Source organism: Dreissena polymorpha, chromosome 1 (genome assembly GCF_020536995.1).
Source record: "Dreissena polymorpha isolate Duluth1 chromosome 1, UMN_Dpol_1.0, whole genome shotgun sequence".
NCBI lineage: Eukaryota > Metazoa > Mollusca > Bivalvia > Myida > Dreissenidae > Dreissena > Dreissena polymorpha.
Window position 1 is genome coordinate 136,342,026 of NC_068355.1, and position 25,005 is coordinate 136,367,030.

A 25,005-nucleotide genomic window follows, 5' to 3' on the forward strand; every position below is an offset into this window, starting at 1 on the left:
GACGTGTTTGTTTGCTTGGTTTTGCAGCTTTTATGTAGATATTATAACTTGGTTGGGTCAGGTGTTATGATATGTGATTTCTTATTATTGTAAATGTAGTACTGAATGTTTTGTATTATGTTCAGAAAACACTTTTCAAATGGGCTGTGCTCTATGAAAAGGGGGGGGGGTTAATGCATGTGCATAAAATGTTGTCCCAAATTAGCCTGTGCAGTCTGCACAGGCTAATCAGTAACACCACTTTCAGCTTTTAAGAAACATCCAGTCAGGCGGAAATTTTCGTACCTGATTAGCTTGTGCAGATTGTACAGTCTAATGTGGAACTACACTTTATGGACATTAAACCCCCTTTTCACAGAGCATGGCTCAAATATTTTGTCTTTGTACTAAGCTGCCTAAGTGGTGCACCTGGGTTGTCAAACCTCTCTCATCAGAAGCTAAGTAAAAAAGCTTTATGCAACCAGCATTTAAGTTAAAACCAGAACAGCCTGCGAGTAACTCGTTGTCTTTTCAGTTGTTTATAATGCTGTTTGCTGCTTATCAGTACCCTATTAGGGTTGGAAAAGAACCTATTCAACTTGAATCTAGTAAGAAAGGTCTTAAATTTTTTAATTTGATTTTCCAAGGAACTACTAACTGGGTCAAAGTTAGTATCTGAGTCGTTAATGGTAGTCACGTCTTTGACAATGCATTAGTTTGTATATATATTTTTCTATGCAATATTTTCCACTCTCACCACGCTGCCTGTTTGTTGCAGACACTGAAACAGAATACCGAGGTTCGAGACGATGTATCCGCCCCAAAGAGAGAGATTTCCACCCAGACACCTCTGCCAGACAGGGTGAGTTGTCCACTGATCACCAGGGTCCATTGCAAACATTTGAACCTTGTTCTGTGAAAACTGGGCTTAATTCACGTGTGTAAAGTGTTGTCCCAGATCAGCTTGTGCTGTCTGCAACACTTTTCGCTTTTATGGAGTTTTTGGATTATTGGAAGTCTCTTATAAACAAAAATCCAGTTTAGTTGGAAAGTGTAATGCCTGGTTAACCTGTGTTGACCTCACAGGCTAAGGTGGGATGGCACTTTACACACATGCATTAAGCCTAGTTTTCTGAGATATTATGAACACATCGTCATTGATGTCCTTGATCTTGAACATATTTATGAATTTTTAATGAACTTGTTCATGAATACGTTCAAGAATCACAATTTGTTATGATAAATGGCAATTTGTTGATTATGTAAATTCAAGAACAAAGTTCATTAGCAGTTATTGAATCCTTCCTAGGGGTTTCACCTTGTGTGGCTTCAGTTGAAGTCACTTACACTAGTCTTAATATTTGAATCAGACTTCATATTCTTAAGCATTAAACATACTTGTCTACAATTATAATGGCTGCCGTGCTTAAACAACTGTAGATTACAACACCCTGAATTATTACTTGTTTAATGGACCATTCTTCTAAGTAGATAAGACATGATTTCTGCAATGAATTAATTCTATGAAAGATGATTTGTTCTTTATGGCCTGCCAATTAGCAAGATAATTACATAGGTAAAAACACATCACTTTCTCTGGGAAATAGTTTCTAGTTAGAATGCTATGATTAGTCACCTGGGACTATATTGCTTGAAGATACATGTTTTTATGAGGTCTTGCCATTCCTTCACCATTTTTCTCCTGTCTTATTGCACTATTTTTCGTTTTAGTATTTATTAATGCATTACCTAGGTGCCATAGAAATGCACTTAGGGTATTAGGGTTTTAGGGTATTATTAACATATTTTTGCAAACAAGTCAGATGTAATTTTCAATTGTTGCTGCGAAGTAGTTTTCTCGGCATTTTGCTCTAAAATAAAGTGCCTCCACCTACAACTTTGAAACTTCATATGTAGATGCACCTTGATGAGTTCTACACGCCACACCCATTTTTGGGTCACTAGGTCAAAGGTCACTGTGACCTCTTAAAAGAAATATAAAGAAATTCTGACAAGCTTTCATTTATTCAAATCTGCACCTGCGGCCGAGCGTTGGCACCCGTTATGCGGTGCTCTTGTTGGATATGAACAGCTGTATTGACCATATATATAATTAATTTTAATGTATGTTTTACAAAATAATTGAATGAAAACAATATATGTTTAAGCTTGACAAATTATCAGCAAAATGCATGTAATTCCCAGTTAGGTTTGCTGTAGCCATTGTCCAAGCTATTTTATATGCAAATACATATTTTAAAAAGCCACAAACAAAATAAATATTTATATCAATAACTTCTGATTACCATATGTATTACAAAATGTTTTTGAAATCCTTTTAAGTAATAATGGTGAATGTGTATATAATAAGGCTGCAGTTAAATGTTTATATTTTAACTAATGAAACCTTCTACCCATTTCTGTTACCAATATCTTTCTTTCCCATGAACATTTATATATTCATGTTTTTATGCAAAGCCATTTTTGATGGTACAAAACCTGATGCGCCTAAGTATGATTTCCCCATCATCAATTCACGCTGTGCAGATGTTAACTGGTTTTCGATTGAAATTGCAGGTTCTCAGGAATAAGATACTCCCAATGACTTTAGCTCGCTACAAATTAGTCGGTTTCAAGGTCTGGTACTCAAGTCAGAATCTGCTGTAATCTACGAAGATTAGTACTTCAATATGCATGGTAAAAAAGTATGAACATAAATACAATTAAAAACAAATGCAGTCTTAGAAAAAAAATTGGACATTAGTATCAGTTATTCTGATGTAGGAGTTCTTTAGTTTTCTTTAACATACTTGTGAAAGATCAATAAAAAATTTGGTCAAAATTAAAACGTGATTGTAGTTTTCTCCGTACAAGCCACAAAATAGTTCCTTTTATAACCTTTAAAACAAAGGTGGGTTTGAATCATAATAAAAACACAGGTCACCACCATGTGTATTTACTTAAATACATTCATGATTTCTTGGCATTATAACTAATCTTTAAAACAAATATCTAGGAGTTTTGTTGCAAGAACATCTTCTGTTAGACTTATTATTCCCTTGTTCCATGTTGTTGTTGTTTTCAAGTCAGCGATGTCTAATACATGAAGCTGCTCATTAAACACAGAAAGCTTATCAGATTTCAGAGGAGAAACTTGTAATAATTACCTTGATTTACCTTTGTTTTACCAAGAAATATTCAGAAAATATTGAACCTGTTTGTTTTTTGTGGTTTTCATGCAGGTTGGAAAAGAAATGGAGAATAGTGATGTAAGGGAGACTACTGTTGTTACTTGGAATTTTGGGTTGTGCATTACGTGATTGTTTCCCTTTGTTCATGAACACTAAGTCTTAAAATCTTTTGATAATATGCATTGTGAGAAACAGCATGTGAAGTTTTTGAAATATGTTTTAAGTGTTCATAAGCGAACGTCTAATGATGCTGTATATGGTGAACTGGGACGTTATCCTTTATATGTTGATATTTTATGTACAGGGGTTTTTTTTAAGAAAAAGGGGAAGACGCTGGACGCTGGGTAAAAGGGGAAAATCGAGCGCGAAAGAGACATATTTTGGGAAAAAATAAAAACTGTTCATTTCAATGTCTATAACTCGCCTACAGACTTCAGGGGTTTTTTTTTAGAAAAAGAGGCATGTCTCTGACCTTTTTGTTCTTAAACACATGAACAAGTATGATATTAAAGTCAAAGTCCTAAATAAAGTAGCAGGGGTAGATCTAATAATGGGAAATGTTTTCAACTGGGGCCGGGGAACGATGTCAATATTGTGATTTCAATTTCATGATGAATGGGTTGACGATCTAGATCTGCTACAGTATTGGAAGGGAAAGGTGCGGCAGCTGCCGATTGTCTACTTTCACTTTCACAATAATCCGACAGTATTAATCGATGTTGATTACATGTACCTCCGGATCCTGCTGGGTTTCAACGGTTTTTGATGATTCAGTCTTAAAAAATGCGTCAACACAATTAATGTTTTCAGAGTCCGAACGTTTTATTTTGTTCGTGTATGAACGCGAATTGTGAGACTTTTTTCTGTTTTAATGTTTATATCTTGGCTTTCACATAACCCGCATGAAAATTCGACTGGTTTAGGGTAATTAATTGACGAAACACCCTTCTCGCGCAAGACCGGAATCCAGTAAAATAGTCACATGATTAATACGATTAGTTGCCCGGTTTCCATGATGTAATTTAAGAGCTATATATAGAATCACTGGGATTCCCAGATTTGAGTGTTCGTCGGGAGAGAGAGAGATAAGTGTCGACTTCCCAAAAGAAAAAAACCATTTCTTTGAGGGTAAAATATTATATTTTGGTGAAAAATTATATTTTTGGAGGGGAAATGGTAGTTTTAGGGGAAAAATTCTGGTAGGGGAAGACGCCGAATATCGGCGTCACTTTCTTAGTAAAAAAAAACCCTGATGTAATACTGTCAAATATTATCAGAGAATGTATTCTGGTAAAGTAAGTGCCTTATTGTCAGCTGCCTTGAGTGAAGGAAATATACTTTTTAATAGTGATAAGGACAGCTGGGTCACAAGTGTTAATCATATTTTCAAAAGTCTTAATTTATCCTCTACTAGTTTGCATAAAAAGAATTTGCATTCTCTGGTAAAGCGAAAGTTAGTGTCCCTGTATAAATCAACTTGGCGATCAAGAATTACTAGCACGAGTGGTAAACTAAGAACTTATTCCCTGTTCAAAAACAGATGTTGTAAAGAGCCATATTTCTATACTTTAAACAAGAAATATCTTTTAAAAAGATATACGGCGTTGATTGTGGTCGATGTTTATGAACGATCAAAAGTTATCTCTATGAGATAAAAAGTAGCGGATGCCTTTTTTCTGCGCAGTTCTTAGCTACATCACAAGCAAATCAATTACGGGGTGTTGCGCCAGATTTCGTGGCTTATTTTGCTTTATGTGATATTATTACTCAGATATCTATATTTACAGAATAGAAAAACACAAGAAACATGAAAATAAACGAGTGCATATAGGTCAGCCGGCAATACTCGAATCTTATTTAATTGCATAATTATAGTATAGTGAATTATTGTGCTCATGCTTAATAAACTGGTCTAAATGGATAAATATTTCTAATTAATTTTATCAAAATTGGTCCTTATCATGCAAATGTTGAAAACATATTAAAAATCGATGATTGACATACCACAATAATATCGCCGAATATCTTTATTTAGTATCTTTCTGATCAAAACAGACTTCAAGTGCACAAAGTTTACGAGACGGCGTTTATATAAAGATTTCTGCAACTGACCACAAACTGACCTTGATACCTTGTGGATTGGAATTCAATGCATTAAAGTAAGGTAACAATTCTGCTGCTGAAAAGACGGCTTGTTTACGCCAACTGTACACGACCAAGGCAACAGCTGTGCCTAAAATATTGATATATCGACAAAGCGACTAAACGAACTATTTACTCCATCAGACAAAAAAAGCATAGATTCCAATTTTTTCCTTCAATGAAAAGATCGCAACCCCTTCTGCGAACTCCGGTGATGAACTGTATATAAACTCTGACTTTCACACACTGGCCGCGAATTGACCCGAAACCTCGCGGGTTGAAATGCAATGCAAGTAAGTACTAAATATGAGAATATAGCCTTTAGTATAAACGCTTTTGCGCTGGTAATTCTCTGAAAATAAAAGGTGAACGCACAAACTGTATTTATGTTGAAAATTGATTGTAAAACTGTTCTATCTATTGAGCCTTTTCATTAGAGATAAAATTGTTTCATGCAGTAAAACAGTGTTACAAAGACGCGGATATGTTTCCAATGTTCTGGTGTTATACTCAAATCAGCCAATGGAATAAATGAAGTGTATTCATTCGTACCTAGCCGCGGGAAATTTTATTTGAATATTATTGGACACTTACAAAGGTCAAGTCAGGGTGAAAAGCTGGCTTAATACAGCTTGCGCCGAAAAATAGAGATATCAGAGTTTTGTTTACAAACATTAGAGTTAGCTGTCATTAATTAAGAATTGAAACTGGCAGATATCAGAAAATCCCAGCTGGACAGCGTTTTTGTACTTTATGTAATTTAAATTTGGTAGAGGATGAAATTCACTTTGCAATGTTTTGTCAATGTTTTCATGATGATAGAGAAAAGTTATTTGAAAATGTACAAAAGATAAATAATAATTTTATTAAACTTTCAAATGAACAGAACTTTGTCTGGCTTAATGAGCTCAGAACAACATGATAATTATTATCTCACTTTTTGGCACCTTCTTGTATAATTCCTACAATAAAAGAACTAATTTGGTAACTTGTTAAAACCTGTGTAACTTCAGATAAATGTTGCATAATATATTATATACTATTTATGAATAATGATTATGTAAAATCTTAAATAGTTTAGAGTAGGCTTTTAGTATTTCTTGTGAGTTCATATATATATCATATTGAGTACATTTAACATTTGTGTTCATCTAATCATCTACAGTAGACTCTGCCAATACTGGACTCTCTGAATACCGGAACTCTCCCGATTCCGGACGGCAAAAAACAGCGTCATAATTATTTTTTAAGATATTCATAATCTCAAAACCTACTTATTCTTGAAGTTTACGATTTCATGAAAAAGTCCAAGATCACTCTCTGCTTGAAAGCACATTTCTCCTTTACGATCTTATTTTCTGCAATGTTAAGGAGGGTGTCTGTCGTTGCCAGGAAGATCACAAGACAGTGATCGTCGCAATGGCATGCATTAATTTTTTAATTAAATTGTTTATCATAGGCGATAATAAATAATTAATAAAACGATCGAGTCAATCACTTTTGGTGTTACCACACGTCTATTATAGAAATTCACCGTTTGTTTTACATTACTTTATCCGACTCCCATAGCGCGGTAACGACTTGACACCTTTATGGTATGTTTAATCCGATTATCGATAATTGCGCGAGCAAAATGTGTGACACCGCATTGCTGTGCTGACTAGGTATTGTTATTTTCACGCCTCGGGCATCTTGAGAATTTAGACAGTCCGGTATACTCAATGTATTTTACGATGAAAATGACCAAATTTACGGAGATACCTGTCCGGTTTCCGGTTTTCAGAGAGTTCGGTTTATTCAACATTTTTTAGCAAAGAAATAGAAGGAGAAAATACGGGACTGGCCTGACCGTCCGGAATCGGGAGAGTTCCGGTATTCAGAGAGTCCGGTATTTGCAGAGTCTACTGTATTTTACAAAAGGCGATGGTTTGGTCTAGAAATGCATGAAATATTATTTTGAAAATCATTCTGAGATATACATTTCTGACCAATTCATAAGTATGGTAGCAATATATATGGGCTGTGCTCTGTGAAAAGGGGGTTTAATGCAAGGGCGCATAGTTTCTCATGAGTGGCTGATATAAATTAATCTTGAAATGAGTAACTCTCTTAATGAATGATTTTCAGCTAGTTGTTTCATGGATAGCATATTTTCTCTTTCTAAATGTATCACAGATGGTTTGAGCAGCTTCATTATTGACTGGAAATAATGTTTTGATATACATCTTCTATTAGAATAAAGAGAATAATAACAGTAACTATTACTCAGTAGGCTTTTGGGAAGGCCAGGCACAGTGCTAGAAAAGTCATTAGCATTTCCATGTCTCTGCATGAGAACATAATATTTATCTGGGTGTTGATTGATAGGAATGTAGCCAATGATTGCTGGCCATGCTTATCTAATTATTATGATGTTATAGTGACCTGGCTGTGTACAGCTTCCTGGTTGATTAATAATGCTTCTCATGCACTCACCGACCCCGCTCTTGTGGTCAGCACTGGAACATTTGAGGCAATCACATGTGTAAATGAGTCTTGTTCTGAGAAAACTAGGCATAATCCATGTGCGTAGTGTCGTCCCAGATTAGCCTGTGCAGTCCGCACAGGCTAATCAGGAATGACACTCCGCTATTATGACATTTTTCTTTTAAATGAAGTCTCTTCTTAGCAAAAATCCAGTTTAGGCAGAAAGTGTCGTCCCAGATTAGTCTGTGCAGACTGCACAGGCTTATCTGGGATGACACTTTATGCATTATGCCCAGGATTCTCAGAACGCCACTCATATCAGTAGATTTCCATAATTTTCTGAAATAGAACATTTGAGCCCTGTTCTCGGAAAACTGGGCTTTATGCATATGTGTAAAGTGTTGTATCAGAATTAGCATGTGCAGTGTGCACAGGCTTATCTGGAACAACACTTTTGGCCTAAACTGGATTTTTGCTTTAAAGAGACTTCCTTGATAGAAAAAATACCTTAAAAGTGGAGAGTGTTGTTCCTGATAAGCCTGTATGGACGACACAGGCTGACGTGGGGCAACACTTAATGAATATGCATTAAGCCCAATTTTCCCAGAATGCAACTTATTTCATTGGGAGATCATACATCAATGTAAATATTGGCGGAAACAATTCACATGGATTTTACCAATAGACTTTTCCAGCCAATCAAAACTTGCAGCCACTACTCCAACATTGAATGCGTCCGATTAAAATAAATACATATTTCCAACATGATCTACTTTTGTAAATATCAGTGTTTTGGGCTTAACTCAGCTTTTCATCTTAGCTGACCTTAACATAACGCCAGCAGACCAGAATGAATACACTCCATTCAGTCCATTGGCTGATTTGACCTTTATAACCCAGAACATTGGCATCATCACCATATCTCTGTATGATATCACACTAATCAGTGTAGTGAAATGTGGACTTAATTCAATTTAATTTAATTTAACTTTCAAAGGGACTACAAACACGTCAAAATACATATCTAAGTTGTAAACTGTTAAACAGCCACGCTGAAAAAGGAGCTCACTGTTAGCCATTCCAAGAAAATTTTAATACAATGTAATTTTTTTTCAATAAATAACACTTTTATACTTAATGTACATTTTTAAAACGTATCAAATTGCAGTGTATTAGCTAAACCTTGGATATAAGTCAGGAAGTAATACCAGTTTCTGAATGGTTTAAGAAGATTGACTGTCCTGGTTTTGGTTTGTTGAAGTTTTTTCCATGTGAAACAAATCGTAAACTATGGATCATGTGTTTTAGTGTTGTAATTGAAGACTGTAAAAGAGCTGAACATATATGGCAAAAGAAAAAAACGCGCAAAAATACAAGATTGCTAGCATCGTTCTTACGGAAACAAATGTCAAGGACTTAACCCATAATACTGTTACATTTGCATTTTAGCAAGTGAAGAAAAACAGTTTTTATGATAAATTGTGTTGTTAAGTTGAAATACCGTCTTTATCCTAATAAACGCTCCCGCCCTAATAAATGCACCCCTATCGTGTAATAAAATGAAGGAGTGATCAAAATAATAGCGCCCCCATTTCTCGGCTGCTAAGGGGTAAAGTAATTGCATTTTATTGACGGAATTTTTTTTTATCAACAAGGTAATTGGCAAGAACCTTATAGAAATAAAACTTTAATAATAATAATAATAACATATATATTTTGAACAGATCGATGTAAGAATTAAACTACAACATGCAGGCAATTTTATTATTTTATCGGTGTTTTCAGTTTTAAATGTCAAATTCATTTACGTTTTTTTTTTGACACCGTGCATTTAAAATACGGATCTACCCAGGTTGTTTAATATGCGGTACGCTGGGCTGAAGCTACCGTAACCATAAACCTTCACTTATTAACACTGTTCATATCTCGGCCACACGTACTGTTACAGTTCTCACTACGGTCATAACGACAACGGCCCTTTCAGTTCGCATGATAATAGGGAGTAGTATTCTTATAAAACTATTTGTGATATGTTTACGATTGCTCAATGAACTCGGAACTTTTCGCAAATACCGGTTAACACATTTTAGGTGTTGGCTCATATTATACCTAAAGGAGGGTGAAATAAATGCGCCCTCTTTGTGATTTGCATCGCGCCCGGGCGCGTTTATTAGGATAAAGACGCTAGGTGTTTAATTGTGTGTGTTTTTCTGTTTTAACCCTTTACCACTTAGATATGTATTTGACGCATTTGTAGTCCCATAGAAAGTTAAATTTAATTAAAGGACTTTCTTACTAGACCCAAGTTTTAAAGGCTTCATTTCCAACCCTGAGATACTGTTGAGCAGCAAACAGCATAAAACCTGAACAGTCAGTGAGTTACTCGCAGGCTGTTCTGGTTTCATGCTGTTTGCACATAGCCATTTTTGCTAAGCTTCTATGTGGGAAAGGGTTGAGAGTTTTGTCACTCATGGTCCAAAATCATTTGACAGAATTTTCCTCCTCTTTGACTTTTCGTCAATCACACACCTGAAGATTCTATTGTTATTCAGAAACTGGCGTGTGTTTTCAATTATCTCTTTAATGTATTGGCATGCAATGGTTAAGCACTGTAGTTCAATATACAGATATTGCATGTGATATGCAACATGTTTGAGTGCAGTTATTGTACAGTCTGTAAGGAATGCAATTACGTCTGTGAGGGTTGTGTAACAGATTACCGCTTATGTTACATTTAACAGCTCTCGCATTGGTGCAAAATAAGGAAGCGTGATATTTTAATCAATGAGTGAAACCAAATTTTGGAATAATTTATCAGCTGTATGCATGATTGTTTCGTTTGAACAAAATCAAGAAAATGATCAATGATCAATTTTGGTTTTATTTCTTTAAGATTGAGATAATCAGTTCTTAAAGTGAAACACACGTTATTTAAATGTGTTGTTTAAATGTTAATTGGACTGTGTGTATGCAAATAAAAGATAACATTCATGTAAACAAGACAAGTGTTAGTACTGGTAGAATATACAGCACAAACAAGTCAATATATTGTTTACTAGATACTCAAGTTTGTTCTGTTCTAACTAACCGCTGAACAAGGATATTTTAACGGACGTGTACACTAAAGATGTACAGGAAATAAAATTCCTAAAAAGGACATGCAATATTCAATGGCGTCATGATGGACTTTAACAAGCTGTTGACTAGAGATCATTTTGAAATTGTCTCATTAGAACAAATAGTTCAGCGTTGAGGTGTGAAGTTATGATTAATGTGCACTCTGCATGTAAATCTTTAAATGTGTTTTGCGTTAAAAAGTTTATCTAATTACAGTTGGAAGAATGTGACAGGATTTGATGAATGTAGTGAAGTGAAATAAAATATGTCAGTGACTGTTATTTTTTATGTAAAATGTATATTTAACATCATTTATCAAACTTCAAATGAATTGATAATTTATTTCTGTATGCACTAACCAAAAATAGTTTTTGAGATAATTTGGAATACAGGGTTTATGGTCTGGGTAATCAAAATAATGATGTTTATAGCATGGAATCTTTAGTCAAATGTAACATATCCTCTGAGAAGTTTAAACAATATTTTTTTCATATTTAATTGAGATGAATGTCTTACTGTAATCCAAAGAAAGTAACTTACTTTGAATCCTTTTTGTGTGAAGTAGGAGGAAAATAATGGGGAGTTCATGAAAGTGCCAGTGTACAAAATTCAGGCAATGGTAACAAGAAGTTGGCAAGATTGTTTGGGCTGATATATACAAGACAATCAACCTTGTGTTTTCTGCGTTTGCGTCACTAAAGTGAATATTTCCATCCAACATTCGACACATTCCTGCACAGACTGTAGTTGTGTATGTTGTACATTTCATGTTCCCACCTACACAACTGTAGTAAATAGTTTATGTAACAGTGGTTGATTTTGGGTGCCTCCCTTGAACAATTCTGGTGGTTCAGATTGTTATTCATGTCCATGAACATCTTCATCTTATTTCAGTTTGTTTCAGGTTCTTTCGTGAGTTTTTTATGCCCCCGGTAGGGTGGCATATAGCAGTTGAACTGTCCGTCAGTCATTGTGTCTGTCCGTCCGTCCGAAAAAAACTTTAACATTGGCCAAAACTTTTTAAATATTGAAGATAGCACCTTGATATTTGGCATGCATGTGTATCTCATGAAGCTGCACATTTTGAGTGGTAAAATTTCAAGGTGAACATCATCCTTCAAGGTCTAGGGTAGAAAAAACAAAGTCAAGGTAGGTAATAAGCTTTAATTGGACATAGTTATCTGACCTGCCCAGGTATATATTTTTGTTAAATAAATCAAAGCATTGCAGTAGGCGGCATTGTGTTTCTGACAAACACATTGTGGTAAAAGGTCAAGGTCATCCTTTAGGTCTATGGTAAAAAATATAGATTTAAGGGAAGTAATAAGCTTTAAAAAGGGAGAAAATTATTCAATATTGAACATAGCCACTTTTTATATTTGGCATGCCTGAGATATTTGGCATGCATGTGTATCTCATGGAGCTGCACATTTTGAGTGGTGAATCTACAGTCACGTTAGTGGCTTTTAATTATTTGCTACTAAAAATGAGTGAGTTTTTAATAGCTTTTTCCATGGCTGTTGACAAATCTTAATTATATTTTTTCGATAAACAGTCATTTTAGTAAATTCTCTTGGAAAATCTTAAGTGGTGGAGAAAATACAAGAATTGTGTGAAAGATCATGATAGTTTACATAACTTTCTGCTGGACTGGAGACTTAGAGTCTTAAAGTATATGGCGGAATGAATTATGTTTATTTTCGTAGTATATAGTGAGCAAGTGGATGGGATAAACATGGTGCTAGGTTTAGATCTATAGAGTGGGAATGTTCAGGTGTAATTTTGTATGATTAGATCTGATAGCTTGGTTTCATCAGGAGAATAATAACAGACTATTACAATTTGTTATTTGTGTTGTGAGGGAGCTTGGCTTTGTCAGGGGAATAATCACAGATTACAACCTGTTATATGTGGAGGCTTGGTAGTTTGTGGTTAATCATGTGTTGTGGGCATATATGTATGAATTTGCAAAAAGACAGCATCTCAATTGATTCACTGGTAACTTCGGCATTTTTAACTGCAGGTGTCTGGATGTAATGGAATGTTGGTGATGGAGTGTTCATCAACTGACTTTTTGTGTTATCTTAAGTTTTGATACAATGGGGTTGCTCATCAGAAGGCGTTCAGATATGTTTGCACTTGTGTTTGGACTAATTAATGAGCAAATAATTAGCATCATTGTTGGAGTTGAAGATTTAAGATTATCTTGGCGAGGAATGTTTAGTACCTTCAATGCAGTGTTATGTAAAACAGACACTTAAGCAGTGTGTTATTTTCTTCCTATTCTTATATTTACTAATCACAAATCTTAGGGAATATTGATCCAAGTTAAAAGGCAAATAATATTTGAGATCATTTACAGTGTAATAATACTGAGAAAAATCGGAAATAAAATCAAACTTTCATTAAGAAATAAAACTTGTGAAAATAGAATGAAATACAATTGTCATTTTGTAAAAATGTCATACTAGAATATTCTATAATAAATATTTAAGTTGTGCAGAAAACTCAACAGTATTTGTGAAAACATAAAAAGAAAGGTTGTATTTTGTATGTGTTATAATAAGTTTGAAAACAATATACAAATATTTCAGAATAATAGCAGTTTAAATGTGTAACTGTAAAAAATCATTGAACATTGTGATAATCACAATTTTATGGAGTGTTACCAAGTGTTGTGGACTGAGACCATGAGTGTTTGCAGTTGAACAATGGAACTGGTGGACAGCATATTCCTACACAAAATGGCAGATCTGGTAACCACAGTAACCAGTCAGTCGCTCTCCGAGATTGTGGGGTTGCTGACGGCGCTGGTGCTGATCGTCACGTACATGTGTCTGTTCTATTTCCTTCAGAGACGTGAGCTCCAGGTGGCGCGGTCTGGTTCAATCAAGGAGTTGGTTCCTGCTCAGCCACTAACCAGTCCTCACCCGGGACGCAAGGCGGGGAGACCAGATGTAAGTAGAGTTTATGTCGTCATTGAGAAATGCTGGGAAGTTGGGTGGGATTTTTAATTCCATAAAAGCGGAAATTTTGTCCCTGATTAGCCTGTGTGGGTTTCACAGGCTAATCCGGGACAACACTTTACGCACATGTTTAAGCCCTGTTTTCCCAGAGCTAGGCTCATTTTAAGCCTCCCATCAGTCCTATCCCCGAGACGCAAAGCAAGGAGATGGGACCTTAATGGTGCGTATGTCATCATTGAAAAATTTCTGTGAGGTTGTCTGGGATTTTTTCTTTATTCGGATGACATTTCCCCTTTCAGTAGCAAGATACTGACACAAATGAGCCTTGCTCTGTGAAAATTGGGCTTGTATGTGCTTAAAGTAGAGCTGCAGCGAATCCAAAATTTTAAATGGATCCAAATTCGAATCCAAGGGCTCGGATATCGAATATTGGTTTGAATCCTTAAGTGAAAATAAAAATAGGCAAAATAAATTATAATTTATATTGCTATAACCAAAATTACGAGTTAAAACACCAGAACTTATATATTTCTTATGAAAAAAGTATTTAATTTTTATTATTATTATAGACTTAATTACTCCAAACAGAGAACAATTATCAAGTTACTGTTCAAGAAGCCTCAACAACCTTTTAAATAAACAAAAAATCTGCAATATGACTAGATTGAAGTTGCTTCACATATCAAAAGTCTTGTCAAGTTACATGTGTCTTAAAGTACCTCAAAAATACTGAAACAAATAAGTTCCTGTATCTCAAAAAATCTATAAAAAACAACAAGTTTTTGAATTCCAAAAACACTTAGTTTTTATCATAACATAATACTTAATATAATGCATTATACAAGGTTCCTGTATCTTCAGGATTTTTCAATGAACAACCAATTTTTGCATCAAGATTCAAACTGTTCTTTCATACTTTGGCTTTTGCTTTGTCAAGTTCTGTTGAATTAGTATGCTGATAAAACCCGAAATGCTTCCACACAGAGGATTGTAATTGTGTTTAGGTGCATCTTGAATTTTCTTCTGTGCCATTTTGCACCATCGAAAATGAAAGTAGACTGTGTGTGTACCATGTTTTTATCGAAAAAGTAGCGATAATCGTGACAAACCACGTAGCAGTCAGCCTTTCAAACAGAAAGAAACAATTTAACGAAAAGTATTAGGGCGAAAGAAACAATTACCACAAAGGAAATGTTAAACTCAAATACGATCCGGATTCGAAACCGATTTTACCAATCACGGTTAGATCCGCAATTTCCTCGTTTGGATCCGCGAATCTCGGATATTTCCGATATCCGTTGCAACCCTAGCTTAAAGTATTGTCCAAGATTAGTCTGCAAAGGGTAATCATGGAAGACATTTTCCTTCTCAACTGGTTTTGTGCTATGAAGAGACTTACTTTAAACTGAAATAAAGCTGAAAGTATTGTGCTTCATTAGCCTGGGCAGCATGCACAGGCTTTTGAGGGAAGACACTTAACTCGCATGCATTGAGTCCAATATTCCCCAAAAGTTTCTGGTTTTGCTTGATCTTCTGAAAAGTGAAGTGTTTTGATGAGCATTGTAAGAGGGAAAGATGTTTCCCCTCTGTGGGCTTTCCACAATCACAATCCTGCACTCATCTATAATAGGAATAGTATATCTATATGGTGATTAAGTGATTTCTGTCAGATATCTTAATTATTGTACATGTATTATTACAGTCTTTTTACCATACATGTTTGCATTTACATACACGGTACAGTCAATCGCTGTACATTTTGGTATTTCCAGGCGCGGTACAGTCGTCAGGACTCGAGTTCTTCTCTGAGCAGCTCAGGTCACTATGACAGCTACAAGGAGCAGCGCACAAGCGCTGAGCGCATCAATGCCGCAGACCAGCTGCGACGTCGGGGCTCGCACTCCAGCTCCCAGTCCTCCACACACGCAGGCTACTCGTCCAGTCCATCGTTCCAGTCTGGGCTCGGAAGACGGGAGTCCTTTGAGATGTCGCCAAAGCTTGTGGATTCCCCGAGACTGGGTCGGACTCAGTCGGCAGTCCACCGGAGTGAGAGCACGCACAGTAGCGGGTGCTTGCCAGCCCGTTCTGGAAGTTATCGGTTTCCGGACAGTAGAATACGAGAGGAGCCATCTCATGGTTATGCGCGCGATGATTCCTATTTGTTTCAAGGTCATGGCGCTGGTGTTTTGCGGAGTGGGGGATACCATCGTGGTAGTGGAAGTGATAAGGAATATGTTTATTCTAGTAGATCTGAGACGTATACCCCGCCAAACAAGCCAAATGACTCTTTTACACCCCCCTTGCATTCTAGGCAAAACTCTTTTCAAGGTTCCATTCATTCTCACGAAAGTTCCGTTCACGATCATCATGAACAATTATACAGCCCTGTCTCAGTGCAGTCGTCTCAGTCATCAAACTATAGGCAAGAAAACCTGTACAGTCCCGTAATGAACATGTCTAGAAAAGACGTGGACCAGACACGCTTTAGCCCTATTAATGGGGGAACTCCTACCCCCACCCGTGACCTTCAGGGTCATGGGGACAGGATGTACAGCCCTGTGATACCTGGTTCTCGTGGTGATGAACCATGCTTGGCCTTCAGCCAAGATATTCTGTGTCAGCAGCAGGGGGGACATGTGAGCCCCTCGCCGAGTAGACCTAAATTACGATTTCCCCGAACGAATCCAACGTACGTGGGAAAACGTGACGGTAATCCGGGTTATAGAAAACTAAGCTCAGATCAGCAATATCTGTCAGATTCCGGTGCTAGTGACACGCCCACTGTGAGTTCGTCTGCCATGCAGACGTCGCAGATTCATCCTGAATATTTCGAGACTGGATTTTATAATCGAGCCGAGCGATCAGACAGCGATACATCGCACTCTTCACCAAGGATTGGCGGTATCGAATGTAAGGACATTAGAACTTCGTTGCCTTTACGGGAGAGGGATCGTGAGTTATCTGACTCACAGTCGTCTCAAGGGTCTGTAAGGAACATGTCGGACGTCCAGTCTGAGGGGTCGCTAAGGAATATGCAGGATAGTGCTGTCTCATTTCAGGATTCCATATCGTCAAAGGGATCCAACAGGAGTTTCCATGGCGATAGCAAAGAACAAACTAGTGATATACTTTTCTCTAATATAGTGAATAACCAGTACTTTTCTCAAGAACCTTCTAGAAATCTGGAGGAGGATGAGGATTCAGAACCCGAGTACGCAAACATTTTAAACATACCCCCTCCGCTTAAATTCAATGACGTAAGCGATAAAAAGGTTACTGAAACAACTCCAGTACCAAAGTACAATTTTAACAATGAAAATCATTTTCGCAATGTGCTTAAAGAGAGGAATTCCAATATTGAGCAAGGTGAGGTGCCTGCAAAGGTGAGACAAAGCGATGGTTCCGTCACGTTGGAACTCTCTTCTGCGTCTGATATCAACGGGAAGGGGGGAGACGAGAGTTATGAAGAGGATCAGGGCATTGACCCCATGCAGAGCTCGCAGTATTCAGAAGGTTGGTTTCTTTGGTTTCATTGATTCATTAACGTATGTTTGTGCAAACAATTATCTCTTATAGAAAAAAGAGGTTTGATACATTATATTGTTATGTTGGTTTGAAATGAAAATCTAACATAATTAATTATGTAAACTGGTTATCTAAAAAAACAAGAATCCATGTTTTATTTATGTCCGTAAATACTATATCCCAGCACACTTAAATTAAAAAGTTGTTTGTTCATCCGTTCCATATTGTATGTGCAACTAGGGCGAATCATAGCCATTGTTTATTTGTTTCCTCATTTCATTTTAAATGGTGAGTTTTATGCTTACATTCACAGACCTAGGTTTTGAAGAAACTGACCATGTTGGTGGTGTCTATCCTCAAATCCTGTTTGGCCTAGGGACCCTTGAAACGCAGCATGCATCCCTGAAACGTAAGAAGCCCGAGAAGCCAGAGGGGGGTCGGGGTAGCCCGGCATCAGAGAAGGCCCACTCGTTGAGCATGGACCTTTCCCAGCGCCCACTGTCCATGGTGGTTCCTAGCCAGTCAGAGTCCAATATGCCAGTGTCCTCGAGCATTGGATCCCTTAGTAGACAGGTGGGTGTAAGTCAAATATGCCAATGTCCAATAGCATTGGATCCCTTAGTAGACAGGTAGGGGTTAGTCCAATATGCCAGTGTCCTCAAGCACTGGATCCCCTAGTAGACAGGTGGGTGTAAGTCAAATATGCCAGTGTCCTCGAGCATTGGATCCCTTAGTAGACAGGTGGGTGTTAGTCAAATATGCCAGTGTCCAATAGCATTGGATCCCTTAGTAGACAGGTAGGCTTAAGTCCAATATGCCAGTGTCCTCAAGCATTGGATCCCCTAGTAGACAGGTGGGTCTAAGTCAAATATGCTAGTGTCCTCTAGCATTGAATCCCTTAGAAGACAGGTGGGTGTTACTACAATATGCCAGTGCCCTCAAGCATTGGATCCCTTAGTAGACAGGTGGGTGGTAGTCCAATATGCCAGTGTCCTCAAGCATTGGATCCCTTAGTAGACAGGTGGGTGTTAGTCAAATATGCCATTGTCCTTTATCATTGGAATCCTTAGTAGACAGGTGGGTGTTACTACAATATGCCAGTGTCTTAAAGCATTGGATCCCTTAGTAGACAGGTAGGTATTAGTTCAATATGCCAGTGTCCTCTAGAATAGGATTCCTTAGTAGACAGGTGGATGGTTATGGATATGACTTTGTACTGACAGTTCAGACACATAAACATTTAAAAAAAAAAAAAAAAATTGCCGACTGCTCAGGTTAATCTGAAACAACATTTTACGCACATGCATTAAGTCCAGTTTTCCCATAACAGGGCTGTCGAGTTGTAAAATGTGACCTGGTGATTGCAGGGTCGGGCTGGTACGTGTCCGCCCATGAGTCAGGGCAAGCACCTGTCAGCCAAGCAGAAGTTGCCCTCCGACAGCGACATTGAGAACTACGCACAGCAGCACCTCAACAAACACAAGAAGGGAATCTTTGGCAAGAATGTGCCTCTCACCAATATGCTCAAATGGTCCAAGGTAAGACAAGATGGTGAAGAGATGAGATGGTGTAGAGACGAGATGGTGTGTTCATGAGTATTACTCAATGTATAACTTTCACCCCTGCAAACAAAGTCACCCTGTCTGGTTGTGTGGTTTCGTTTTCGTGCATGTGTACTTTGTTTTTTGAACTTGTCTCTCAGTTTTCAGCCTATCAACACTTATAGCTAGGTTGTTTGTACTTTGTAGAAGTGCAACACATGATTTTCATGTTGCAATATTCTTTGAAGAGGGTTATATGCCTTTGAAATCAGGCACATTTTTTATTATTACAACACCATGTTTGTACGTAGTGTTGTGAACTTGTCTCATTGTGTGTGTATATTTCCATGAAACTTGATAGATATGTTGTTTATACTATGTAGAAGTGCAAGATATATTTTTCCTGTACATCACAATAATCTTTGCGATGTGCCCCTGAACTTATGCCCCTTGCATTGTTAATTCCTTATTCACTCTACAAATATTCCTACCCCAGGACCCAATCTCCAAGCCTATGCTGCGGACCAACGACAAGAACACGAAGACGGAGGCAGTTGCGGTGTTTAAGCTGATCCAGATGTACATGGGCGACCGTAAGACCAGGCTGGGCCAGTCACAGCTGGCCCTTGACATCACCACCAAGGGCTGGACGGTCGGCCCTGACCTTCGCGACGAGATCTGCATACAGATCTGCAGACAGACCACAGAGAACAAGAAAGAGTAGGTGAATTGTTACAAAAATGGGCTGTGCTATGTAAAAAGATGGTTTAATGCATGTGTGTAAAGTGTAGTCCCAGATTAGCCTATGCAGTCCGCACTGGCTAATCAGGGACGACACTTTCCTCCTAAACTTATATTTGAATGCCCCCTTCGAAGAAGAGTGGGTATATTGTTTTGCACATGTCGGTCGGTCTGTCGGTCGTAATGTCTGTCCATCGGTCCGTCCACCAGATGGTTTCCGGATGATAACTCAAGAATGCTTAGGCCAAGGATCATGAAACTTCATAGGTACATTGATCATGACTGGCAGATGACCCCTATTGATTTTCAGGTTCATAGATCAAAGGTCAAGGTCACAGTGACTCGAAATAGTAAAATGGTTTCCGGATGATAACTCAAGAATGCTTAGGCCTAGGATCATGAAACTTCATAGGTACATTGATCATGACTGGCAGATGACCCCTATTGATTTTCAGGTCACTAGGTCAAAGGTCAAGGTCACAGTGACTCGAAATAGGAAAATGGTTTCCGGATGATAACTCAAGAATGCTTACGCCTAGGATCATGAAACTTCATAGGTACATTGATCAAGACTGACAGATGACCCCTATTAATTTTCAGGTCACTAGGTAAAAGGTCAAGGTCACAGTGACTTGCAACAGTAAAATGGTTTCCTGATGATAACTCAAGAAAAATTAGGCCTAGGATCATGAAACTTAATAGGTACATTGATCATGACTGGCAGATGACCCCTATTGATTTTCAGGTCACTAGGTCAAAGGTCAAGGTCACAGTGACAAAAAACCAATTCACACAATGGCTGCCACTACAACTGACAGCCCATATGGGGGGGGGGGGGGCATGCATGTTTTACAAACAGCCCTTGTTATAGTAACAGACATTCTTCAAACAAAAAATGTCAAACTGCACAGGCTCAACTGGGACAACACTTTACTCACATGTATAAAACCCCCTTTTCACAGAGCACAGCCCATATAAATTGTTGCATACTTTTATTTTCTCCATAAAATTATATAAATACATGCACACATATAATATACAGAGTATTTTAAGTTCAGGTATTTGAAGGCTATTGAAATTAAGTTATTTTGTCTGTAAGAAGTAACATGCATACATACATACATGTTACATACAGAGTATTTTAAGAACCGTTGTTTGATGAGTACATACATAACATAATAAATATAAGTTACAGATTTATGGTAGGCGAATCTTTATAGCTATGGTCTTAGACTTTATGCCCCTAACAACTACTGTTAATTGTTTCAAGGCATATTGCAATAGGCCTGTCCATTTTTCCATCTCTCAGTCAGAGGTTTCCCCTTAATTACACGTTTTGTATATAATAATGTGTCCTACAAAGCTTGATTACTTACATGGATGTTCTCTTTGAACTCTCAACACATCCAAATCACCTTACCTCATTTTGACATTGGCCTTAAGCTACTTTCGTACTAATTCAGAAGGTTCAAATTCTTGGTTGATATGGCATTTCTTTGTAGCATCAATGTCTGCAAAGCTTTGATACTTGCATGAATGTTATCTATGAACACTTTCTATGCACTAACATCACCTGACATAATTTCTATCTTGATTTTGACCTACTTTTTGAATCTTATTCAAAAGGTATGAGTTCTTGGTTGACCCAAAATGATGCTTTTGGTCTAACATCAATACTTCATGCTACAAAGCTTTCATACATGCATGGATGCTATGTAGGACTGGTCTTATTATACCCACATCATCTCACCTCATTTTTCCCTTGACATTGACCTGTTTTTGGACTGAAATTAATTTAGATGGTTTAAATTGTTGTTCAAAATATTTGTGTTAAAATACGACATCATGCAAAAGCAAGAGACTTAAAGAATTTTAGGAAGTTAAGGAATTGTTTTTTGGGGCTCTTCGGGAATTTTCTATCAAAACCTGACTGCTCTGGTTGTTTCAGGGACAGTCTGCAGAGAGGATGGGAGTTGCTGGCCATCATTCTCAACTTCTTCCCCCCAACCATGAAGTTCTACAACTATCTTGACGGCTACATATCCCGTCACATCGACCCCAAATATGACCTCGAAAATGTGAGTGAGGGCTGCTTGTAAAATGTTAACATGAACTTCATGAGCCTCGTTGAAGAAAACTGGGCTTAATGCATGTGCCTAATGTATGGTTCCAGGCTAATCAGGAACAATGCTTTCTACTTTTATAGTATTTTTCGTTAAAAGGAAGTCTCTTTTTAGTGAAAATCCAGTTAAGGCAGAAAGTGTTGTCCCTGATGAGCCTGTGCTGACAGCAAGAGCAATCTGGGACGACATTTAAGTCACATGCATTAAGTCCCCTGTGCTGACAGCAAGAGCAATCTGGGACGACACTTAAGTCACATGCATTAAGTCCCATTGAGCCTGTGCTGACAGCAAGAGCAATCTGGGACGACACTTAAGTCACATGCATTAAGTCCCCTGTGCTGACAGCAAGAGCAATCTGGGACGACACTTAAGTCACATGCATTAAGTCCCCTGTGCTGACAGCAAGAGCAATCCTGGACGACACTTAAGTCACATGCATTAAACCCCATTTTCCCAGAATGAAGCTCATATGATATTGAATAGAGGATGTGGAAATATTGTGGGTAATTTAGGGAAAAATCCTGACAAATTAGATAAATATGCCTTAAAAATAGGAGATCCATTATATTTGTTGAAACAGCTTCATCTTTTAGTTCTGGATCACATGTTTTCATTTTTCTCTTGTTTTATTTAAGAATTGAATACATTGTGGGTGTTGTATAATATAATGTAATTTAGACTAGATGTAAACTATTTTTTTAAATACGTTACTTTGATATATTTTGTTTGTGTTTATTGCTTTCATAGCTAAATTTGCTAATGGTTTCCAATGATTTTCACATGGATTGTGACATTGTTTAACACACCATTGTGATTTAATGTCAGACAGCAATGGTATACATATTTTTATGCCCCCGGTAGGGTGGCATATAGCAGTTGTTGAACTGTCCGTCAGTCAGCATGTCAGTCTGTCTGTCGGTCCGGAAAAAAAAAATAACATTGTCCATAACTTTTGCAATATTGAAGATAGCAACTTGATATTTGGTATGCACGTGTATCACATGAAGCTGCACATTTTGAGTGGTGGTAGTTCAAGGTCAAGGTCATCCCTCAAGGTCAAAGGCCCCCCCCCCAAAAAAAAAAATATATATTTTTTTTTACAAAATCAATGCGGCGCAGTAGGGGGCATTGTGTTTCTGTCGAACACATCTCTTGTTATTATATAAATTTGCATTTAATGTCGTCATACAAACAATTGTTTTCATTGTAAATTTCATAAACAACATGGATCATTCAAACCAATTGAGTGATAGGAGGGAATAGCAAGTCACTAATTAATTATTATTAAGAACATGCTGTTACATTTCCTGATTGATCTTAATAATTTTGCTGTACATTGAAGGTTGGCAGAGTAAGTTACATATCACTTACTCTTTTAAAAGAAAAATTCAGGAAAATCATAGTTTTGTTTCTCTAAATTTTTTATTTATATGTTACTCCTCTATATATGTGACTGCGTGTTGTAAGTTTATCTTTAATAGTGATCTATGTTTGAGTTTCACACATACTCTGATCATAGGCGTTGTGTTGTTTTTGCTGAACAGTTTAGCCTGGCTCGCTGGTGCAAAACACATGGCATCCGGTATACAGACATTATCGACGACGAACATTACAACCATGTAAGACCAGCTAGCCACCCTGTCTCTAGTGCTTATTGATGCTTTCAGTTGCATGCTAGATTTGCATTTCTGTATTGAACAGTTTTTTATCAGGCTACATGACTGAAATATTTGCATCTGAATTTTTTTTCTAGACTGAAAATATTGACCAATTAGGCTTGCTGCATCATGCATTTTTTCTTAACTGAAAATATTGACCATAAAAGATTTATCCATCTTTATTTTTTTTCTATACTGAAAATAAATATTGACCAATTATGCTTGCATCACTGTGCACTTTTTCTTAACTGAAAATATTAACCAAATAAGCTTTCTCCATCTTTCATTTATTCAATTATTCTTACCTACCTGAAAATATTGACCATATAAGCCAATTTCTTCCTATTCTTTTTCTGAACTAAAACTATTGATTATCTTAGTCTGCTTCATCTTACACTATTATGTTATATGAACTTGTTGACTTAGTCAGCCTGCTGGCTCAGGTGGTCGAGAAAATTTTTAGGATTGCGGACTAGATTCTTGGCCCAGTCATATAACTTAAATACTTTTTAAATGGTGAAAATTTAATGTACCAATAAACAATTATATTAAAGAATCAGATAGCTTTTAGTGTTTGAGATGCGATTTTCATTGGTTTTAAGTTATATATTCAGACTAAATTAATTGAGCTAAAATATGTTCATAGTCCTGAAGCCTGCTGTTCTGTATTGTTTCTTTTAGTGTTTAGTTTTGCTCCTTTGTGTTTTAGACAGTTTTCTCATTGCTGTTTGCTTGATTTCTATTTGTGTCAGCATTTTGTAGATAGTAATATGTAACTGTGTTCATAACATGTTTTAATATGATTTATAAAATAGGCCATCTATAATTTCATGTTTAAAGATTTGCTTATTTGAAGATTTAATAATAATACCAATATTTTTTCTTAACTTAAATTTCTGTTTGACAGCAATCATTTAGTAACCTGCTATTGGCAATGAAGGTATAAGACTGCAATATCATACTGTTAATATAGTGTAATACTAATGTATCTTCTTGTCATGTCAACCTGGAAACTGAATATTAGAGTCGGGCTCTGGGGACGGGGCTCAATGCATCCCAGATCAGCCTGTGCAGTCTGCTGAGCCTCATCAGGGACGACACTTTCCAAACATGTCAAGTCGGAAACTGTCGTCCCTGATTAGCCTCTGCAAACTACACCAGTTTATCTGGGACGACACTATGGACAGGCATTTTGCCCCATTTTCCCAGAGTGCAGCTTATTAACTCGAGTTTAACTCAGTGTCATTTACATGTATAATTATGTCCGGGCAATAGGCTAATTCCTGGGAATTTAAAAATCAGATTTTTAAATTTATTTTGATCAGTGAATGTCACAGAAAAATGGATGTTGTAGTTATGGTTGAACAAACAAATGAGCCGTTCTCTGTGAAAGGGGGGTGTGATGCATGTGCGTAAAGTGTCATCCCAGATTTGCCTGTGCAGTCTGCACAGGCTAATCAGGGACAACACATACCACTTTTATGATATTTTTCATCTCAAGAAAGACTCTTTTTAGCAAATATCAAGTTTTTGTGGAAAGTGTCGTCCCTGATAAG

At 37.1% G+C, this 25,005-nt stretch overlaps 1 protein-coding gene across 9 annotated transcripts in view; it reads left to right on the plus strand.

The window, feature by feature from the left end:
• LOC127851064 (rho GTPase-activating protein 39-like) overlaps window positions 1–25,005 on the plus strand; it is a 134,825-nt gene that overhangs the window by 96,951 nt on the left and 12,869 nt on the right. For 6 of the 9 annotated variants that reach the window (XM_052384541.1, XM_052384549.1, XM_052384520.1 and 3 more), the window contains 9 exons: window positions 758–841; window positions 13,751–13,852; window positions 15,634–17,374; window positions 17,700–17,959; window positions 18,754–18,924; window positions 19,424–19,647; window positions 21,617–21,746; window positions 23,336–23,410; window positions 24,357–24,389. In XM_052384541.1, coding sequence (XP_052240501.1) covers window positions 758–841; window positions 13,751–13,852; window positions 15,634–17,374; window positions 17,700–17,959; window positions 18,754–18,924; window positions 19,424–19,647; window positions 21,617–21,746; window positions 23,336–23,410; window positions 24,357–24,389 — 2,820 coding nt within the window. Of the gene's footprint in view, window positions 1–757; window positions 842–10,761; window positions 11,163–13,489; window positions 13,853–15,633; window positions 17,375–17,699; window positions 17,960–18,753; window positions 18,925–19,423; window positions 19,648–21,616; window positions 21,747–23,335; window positions 23,411–24,356; window positions 24,390–25,005 lie in introns of those variants that run through there. The other 3 variants (XM_052384582.1, XM_052384557.1, XM_052384562.1) reach the window with 3 other exon arrangements.